Source organism: Cryptotermes secundus, unplaced genomic scaffold, assembly GCF_002891405.2.
Source record: "Cryptotermes secundus unplaced genomic scaffold, Csec_1.0 scaffold161, whole genome shotgun sequence".
Lineage (NCBI taxonomy): Eukaryota > Metazoa > Arthropoda > Insecta > Blattodea > Kalotermitidae > Cryptotermes > Cryptotermes secundus.
Window position 1 is genome coordinate 674,179 of NW_019738350.1, and position 7,588 is coordinate 681,766.

Below are 7,588 nucleotides of genomic sequence, written 5' to 3' on the forward strand. Positions count from 1 at the left end.
GCGCAGTGCTTGAAGACTCTGGGCCCATAACCTGTTGTTTCCTTTGTGAAATCACATTGGATCATCGAGGTAAAAACGGATAAGAAATGAAACGCCTTCGTCCAACTCTAACGTTTACTGGAGACTAACTTCATTCACAAACATTACAAGATACCAAAGGTACATTAACAAAAGAAGTAGAAGTGGGTGTGGTACCAACTTATGAACAACATATATCACATGATAAATATGGCCAACACTAGAACTATAGTATTACAACACTGTGTACCTGTATAGAGGAACAAATTACTTTAAGAGGGGTTACCAACCTAGAAGTAACTTAGTGAAGGATGAGAATGGTGATCTGCTTGCAGATTCTCGCAACATTTTGAATAGGTGGAAGAACTACTTCTCTCAGTTATTGAATGTACATAGGGTCAGTGATGTTAGGCAGATAGAAATGAACACAGCTGAGCCGTTAATACCTGATCCCAGCCCTTTTGATGTTAAAATTGCTATTGCAAAATTGAAAAGGTATAAACTGCCAGGTAGTGATCAAATTCTAGCAGAACTTATTCAAGCAGGAGAAGAAATATTACGTTCTAAGGTCCATAAGCTAATTATTTATATTTGGCATAAGGAAATATTGCCTAATCAGTGGAAGGAATCTGTTATTGTACCAGTTCACAAGAAGGGTGATAAAACTGACTCTAGTAATTATCGGGGGATATCACTGCTATCAATTTCATACAAAATTTTATCCAACATTCTTCTCTGAAGGTTAAATCCATATATAGATGAAATTATTGGGGATCATCAGTGTGGGTTTCAACATAACAGATCAACTACTGATCAGATCTTTTGCATTCATCAAATGTTGGAGAAAAATGGGAGTACGATGAGACAGTACATCAGCTATTTGTAGACTTCAAGAAAGCCTATGATTCGGTTAGGAGGGAAGTATTGTACAATATTCTGATAGAGTCTGGGATACCCATGAAACAAGTTAAGCTGATTAAAATGTGTTTCAACGAAAATTATAGTAAAGTCCATATAGATAAACATTTGTCTGATAAATTTCCTATCCAGAGTGGTCTAAGACAAGGAGATGCTATATCATTACTCCTTTTCAACTTTGCTTTAGAATATGCCATTAGGAAGGTCCAAGAAAACCAGGTGGGACTGAAATTAAATGGGACACATCAGTTGTTGGCCTATGCCGATGAGAATCTGCTGGGTGATAATGTAGATACCAAATAGAAAAACACACAAACTTTAAAGGACACAAGTAAAGAGTTTGGTCTAAAAGTAAACGCAGAGAAAACTAAGTATATATTACTGTCTCGTCACCAAAATGCAGGGACGCATCTGTTGTTGGCCTATGCCGATGAGAATCTACTGGGTGATAATGTAGATACCATATAGAAAAACACACAAACTTTAAAGGACACAAGTAAAGAGTTTGGNCTTTTGTCTTCTCATCTGCTGTCCAAAAACATAAAAATGAAAATATACAAAACTATAATTTTGCCGGTGGTTCTGTGTGGGTGTGAAACTTGGTCTCTGACATTAAGCGAGGAACATAGACTGAGGATATTTGAGAACAGGGTGTTGAGAATATTTGGACCGAAGAGGGATGAAGTGACAGGAGGTTGGAGAAAACTGTATATTGAGGAGCTTCATAACTTGTACTCCTCTCCAAGTATAATTAGAATTATCACGTCAAGAATGATGAAATGGATAGGCCATGTAGCACGAATTGGGGAGAGGAGAAATGAATATAGGATATTGATGGGAAAGCCTGAAAGAAGGAGACCATTGGGAAGACCAAGGCATAGGTAGGTGAGCAATATTGAAATGGATCTCTGAGAGATAGAATGGTATGGTATGGATTGGATTGATCTGGCTCAGGATAGGAACTATTGGAGGGCTCTTGTGAACATGGTAATGAACCTTTGGGTTCCGTAAAATATTGGGAAATTCCTGAGTAGCTGCAGATTTGGCTTCTCCTCAAGAAGGGTTCAGCTCCATAAGTAAGTAAGTAAGCATGTAAGTAAGCATTGCGTAAGGCTAGCCTGAGCTCTGTATAACTGTACCTTGATGACCAATACTGTTAAGGCTATTCAGATTATAAAAATTTCTTGTTAAGGTAACAAGGAACAGAGGGAGGATTTCCGTGTGAGTTTGTCCTCTGGGCGCTCTTTGAGTTCCCCTTCAAAGTATAAGTTTTCAAGGCTGCTGGAAATATCTTCCGCTGGCATGTCTATGAGGAGGGTGACAGATTACTGTCTTGATAGGCTTTTCAGAATTTGGGGAGAAGGTAAAATGGTGGAGATTATTTTTCTCAAATTATGATTTCGTAGCTGAACAATCCGCAATATAGTTTGTCATGATACGGGTGCTATTTAATATATTTCAGAACTCGTACTCTCCTTTGACATGTTCTTTTAAAGTCATTTTGGAGTCAAATTTAGGTTTGTGGTAGAAGTCATTATTGGTGGCAGCCTACCTGGTTTCCTGGAAGCCTTCTGCTCTGGTAGAGTGTTCACTGCTCCAGTAGTCTCCATGTCCATGTCACTTCTGAGAGGTGCAAAAAATTTGCGACTTAACACAGCTTTTGGTGGCAGCTTGAGAGCTGTGGATGTTGGGACTGGTTTAGTCGACTTCTTGGCTGTCTCCTAGGTATTGTAAGAAGTATGTTTTTGTGGCTCTTTACTTGCTGGAAGTCGTCATCCTGGACTGTTGAATCCACTGAGGTTATGTTCACTGCACCACTTTGACCTTCCTGTGCACTTACCTTCAGTTCATTCAGTGTTACCATGTACATTATGTAAAGGGCTCTAAAAACCAGCTTCCCATCCAGAGCTTTACAAAAGTTTGCTCTGTTCTCCTCCACACTATTCACAGTAGAGGTCCACTCAGCTTCCCTCCACTTTAGCTGGTGTGCATCCAGCAAGGTTCTCAATGTCACTGAGTACTTTATGTACTTGTAGCATTACAGAAGCTTCTGTGTATTTATTTGTGATGGCATTACATTCAAATTTCAGCTTCTGATGCTAGCTTCTGTGTCTGGTATATCTGGAATCCCGTTACTGGGATGTCCACCATCTTGGTGCACACTCAAGTTCACCACACTGTTCATTATTCTCACTAACTCTAACTGCAACAGTTTAACTTCTCTTATCTCCTCTCCATCACTATAGTAGACGCTGTTTGAGTTTGCTTTAATCTTCACTGTTTGTTTCTTGGCAACAGCGGAGAAGAGAACAGCACGTGTGTTGTGAGCACATTTCATTTGTATATCAGAGTATTAATGCTGTATGTTTCCTTTATTAAATTTCAACGTCCTGTTGAAATCATTGATTGTACCGCTGAGTGAACTTTTACTGAGAGTACAGGCTGTATTAGCATGAAAGTGGTTAATGGGTATTGGTCCATTGCTGTATGATGGGTTCTGTGAACCAAATGGAAAGGGATGAATGAGTGAAAATGTGGTTCAGTAGATAACTTGATGTAAGGAAGATAAGAGAAATGGCCCTATGTGCTCGATGATTTGCTTCTCCAAAATCAGGGCAGGCCATGCTTTTTTGTAAGTTGCAATGTATTGCCAAAATATCATGGCCCTACAAGGTAAAGGAGTTTTGAATCAGTCCTCATTCATACAATTAGAATCCCATAGAGGATAACCCTTCTTAAGAACGTCACAGTCACTTGGTTAATCAGTATATTACAGACTATTAATGGAGCAGGAGATTTCATTACCATATTTGCAAGTGACTGCCAGTGGCTTGTACTCTGAACCAGATGAATCCAGTTGACATATTCAGACCTTATTTCTGTAAGTTACATTAACTGTAGTATTGTTCTCCCATTTAAATCTAGTCCTTCCAAGTAATCTCTTTCTTACAGATTTCCCACCTAAGATTTTCTGTGCATCTCTCATCTCTGTCATGTGTGCTACTGTCCCTGATCATCTCCTCATTAGTAGACCTAAACAGATATGTTATACATATATTATTTATATTTTATATAAAATGTGATTTGGGAAAAGAGTTGAACTTGGCTTGAAATTGCAAAAAGTGGATGTTATAAAACACTTTCTGATTGAATCCCTCTCTGATCAATAATCATTACCATAAAATAAATAATACTAACGTATCACCCACCTTTATGCTGTCTGAAGAGACCTAAAAGTGTGCATGGTGGGCAGCTGAGGGTAATTCAAATGTGTGGTGTGCATACATTCTTCAATAGAAATTTATATATATAGTTTTGCAGGTTCATCTTAAGTTAAATTTGAACACATTAAATAGTGTATTTATTCTATATAATGTAAAAAATTGAGTTCATACCTCAGAGGAAACTCATTATGTCTCTGCTACAGAGATCAATTGGTTAATGTTGTATAAGGAAATAATTTTTGTTTTTTATGAGGATCATACAGAAAATACAAGTAGACTTTATGTGCAGAATGCAGAGTTTTAGAGTGTTAAATCAGAATGTTCATGTAGAATCAATGGGTAAAGATTGAAAGTAATCAGATATTCTTTGACAGGCCTTTTGACCTCTACTAATTCTGAATTAATTCTTAAGCAAAGAGGCTATCAGGCATGGCATAGGTATCGCTGAATGGGATAGGTTACTTTTTTAATCACACAAAGTTTTTATCCCAGTATTTGAAATGTATGGTACACAGAGCTGCTCATATTCGGGACTGCAGTTTTGGTTGTAGGAATTTCTTATGTGGTGTTTCTCACCTGTCTGAACACATTTATGTTTATAAGCAGGGCCCAGATTTTGATGATATGTCATCTTTTTTTCTTTCTGTAGTAAACGTTGCTTTTAAGTACTAAATCCCCGATTATGAACCTCTGGTTATAAAAATGTGAATTTTATTGTGCATTTTTTTGTCATATTTTGTATGTTTTAAGTTTTAGGTCATTTTTACAAGTTTTTATGTCATTTTTCGTCATTTTTTCACGTTTTACATCAATTTTGGTTATATTTCACGTTTTTAATAATTGACATTTATTGATCAAACTGAAGATATTTGATTCGTGAGGTAGAAATCTATGTTCTTCAAGTAAATTTTGTTTTGTATCTCTAGCCTCTGTCGCTAAATATAATAGATTTGTTTGTGAGAGGGCACATTATTTTTCTTTCTAAGCCGCCAGAGGTGCCGTTACTGTCCTGCGCCGCTTTCTAAGCCACTGCTATGTCATAAACTCATACAATTGATGCCTGAGAAATGTAGAGGGGTAGGTTTAAAGAGATGTCTGGGTGTCATAAAATCAAGAAATTGGAAACTAATTTACACAGTCCGCATCTACCCAATTTTAAGAAAATTTGGAAATTAGTTTTTAGGTCATTTTTTAAATATTTTTTGGTCATTTTATAGATAATTTTTCAGATATTTTTAGGCCATAAAAATCCGGGCCCTGTTTATAAGTAACATTCTCCAAATATTACTGCATATAAGCTCAGTATCATAAAAAGACACTAATAATTCCACATTCACTATTCATCCAATTAATTAATTCATTCAATTAATCGACAATTATTTACTTAAGCTGTTTAACATGGAACATTCTTCCAACCCATGTAGGTCTATATAGTTCACTAGTGATGCAAAAAGTAATTATTTTGAATTCAATCTCAAGAAATTAAAAGAGGTAGAGGGTAAAGAACAGGATGCATATAGAATAATGGTGGGAAAGCCAGAAGGAAAGAGACTGCTAGGAAGACTGAGATGTAGGTGGGTGAACAATATTAAGACTGATCTAAGAGAGATAGGATGGGTCTCTTGTGAACACAGTACTGAAACTTCGGGTTCCATAGAATGTTGGGAGGTTGTTGAATAGCTACACAACTGACAGTTTTTTTAAGAAGAGCTCAGCTCTGTGAAGTTAGTTAATTATTTTGAAATGCGAATAGTAAGTTACTTTGCCAGCTACTTCAATTTTATGGCTTCACGTCACTCACAGGTGTTACCGTCCTCCCTCTATCCTACGTTTGTGCTTCACTTATCACCGTCCTCCGTCTTCTCGTGGATGTCGAGAAGTTAGGTGGGAAGGGAGGAGAATTGTGATTGTTGGAGCTGGTACGCGAGAGCAGGTAAAGACGGGAGTATCTGGGTTCTGTTCTTCTGTACTTCATCAGTGGCTGAGCAAATTTCTCAGTGTATATGGGAAAAGAAATGAAACACTAACGAATAATGCTGGAGTTACACGCTTCATTAATTTGCGTGCTTTACACTCCTTATTTCCAAAATTCTTCTGATGATGATTAATCTTAAAAAGATTTTACTTCCTCCTACTAATGGAAGTTCACTATTGATGAGATAAAAGCCATCAGGGAACATAAGTCATAGTGGATCACTATTTGAAAGGAGGATTGAAGCATGTGCCATAGAGCTTGAAGGAGTTAATTATTATAAGCCTATAATTATTTGACTGATTTATCATTTTTACCCCTGTGTAAATCATATTTATCCTGCATTCAGGCTCGTGTGGTGACCAATGAGAAATGGGTTCATGTTATGGTAATAAAGGAAAATGAAGACTTGAAAGTGAAGGTAGCTGGAGAGGATCAAGTGATTCTTCAATATAATGATAGAGATCCTCTGCATCCTAAATTCCTAAATGTTCGGAGTGGAAATATTAATGCTTCCTTTCGAATCCAGAATTGTGAGTATGCTAATATCATGGTATCACCATTTAAATGTAGTTGTAATATTTTTTTTCCTTAGGACAGTTTACTTTGTCTTGGAGAATAGATTTTTTTATTATTACATATTACTTTTACACTGTAATGTTTGAAAATTTAACTGCCATGCCGTGCCACTGAGTGACTGACTGCATTTTCTGTACCTCCTCTCTTCAAGGAAATACCTGTTTGGAGATTAAAAATTGATCTCCATCATGAAATAACTCTCTCATTATCCTGGATCTGGAAGCAATATAGTAATCCAGATGAATGTATCTGGGATACAATACTCTGTAGTGTGGCATGTTGGTACCTACCCATTAGAAGTGTGTACTGTATATTGCGTTATAGAATATCAATTTCCAGTTTACAAGAGATTGATCTGACTCTTAAACCATTTTTCAGGCCAGCCTCATATCAGATAGTTACAAGCAACTATTTCCCTAGGGATAAAGTGGGCAAAGTTGTTTACAGCATAATGGATGTGTGAAAATGTATCTCCATGATATCCGTATCTTTATGATGGTGATAGTAATGGAGCTTCACTGTAATTGTACATTGTTATATACCGGGTATCCCAGGAGGAATGGACCAAACTTCGGGAGGGTGTTCCTTATGTTAAAGTATGCCAATATAACCCAAAACACCTATGTCCAAAGTTGAATGGTTACGGAGATAATGGCCAGAGAAGTATCAAACTTTGACTGGTTTTACACACTTGTTGATTACAAAATACATATTAAAACTGGCAGGAATATGTGGATTCTGTAATGTTAATAATGTATGTAACATCAAACTAACTTGTGTAACCGTTCATTCTGATTGGAGGACTGTTGTGTGTTAATTAAATCTGTATTAAGTTAAGATTACAAAATTACAAACAAAGAGATCTGTCAGATACACG

At 36.8% G+C, this 7,588-nt stretch overlaps 1 protein-coding gene across 1 annotated transcript in view; it reads left to right on the forward strand.

Moving 5' to 3' along the window:
• LOC111870724 overlaps nucleotides 1-7,250 on the forward strand; it is a 49,140-nt gene extending 41,890 nt beyond the window's left edge. The window contains exons 6-7 of the mRNA XM_023863229.2: nucleotides 6,482-6,665; nucleotides 7,090-7,250. Of these exons, the coding sequence (XP_023718997.1) occupies nucleotides 6,482-6,665; nucleotides 7,090-7,109 (204 nt within the window). The 3' untranslated portion in view covers nucleotides 7,110-7,250. The remainder of the gene's footprint in view (nucleotides 1-6,481; nucleotides 6,666-7,089) is intronic.
• Nucleotides 7,251-7,588: the final 338 nt, after the last annotated feature.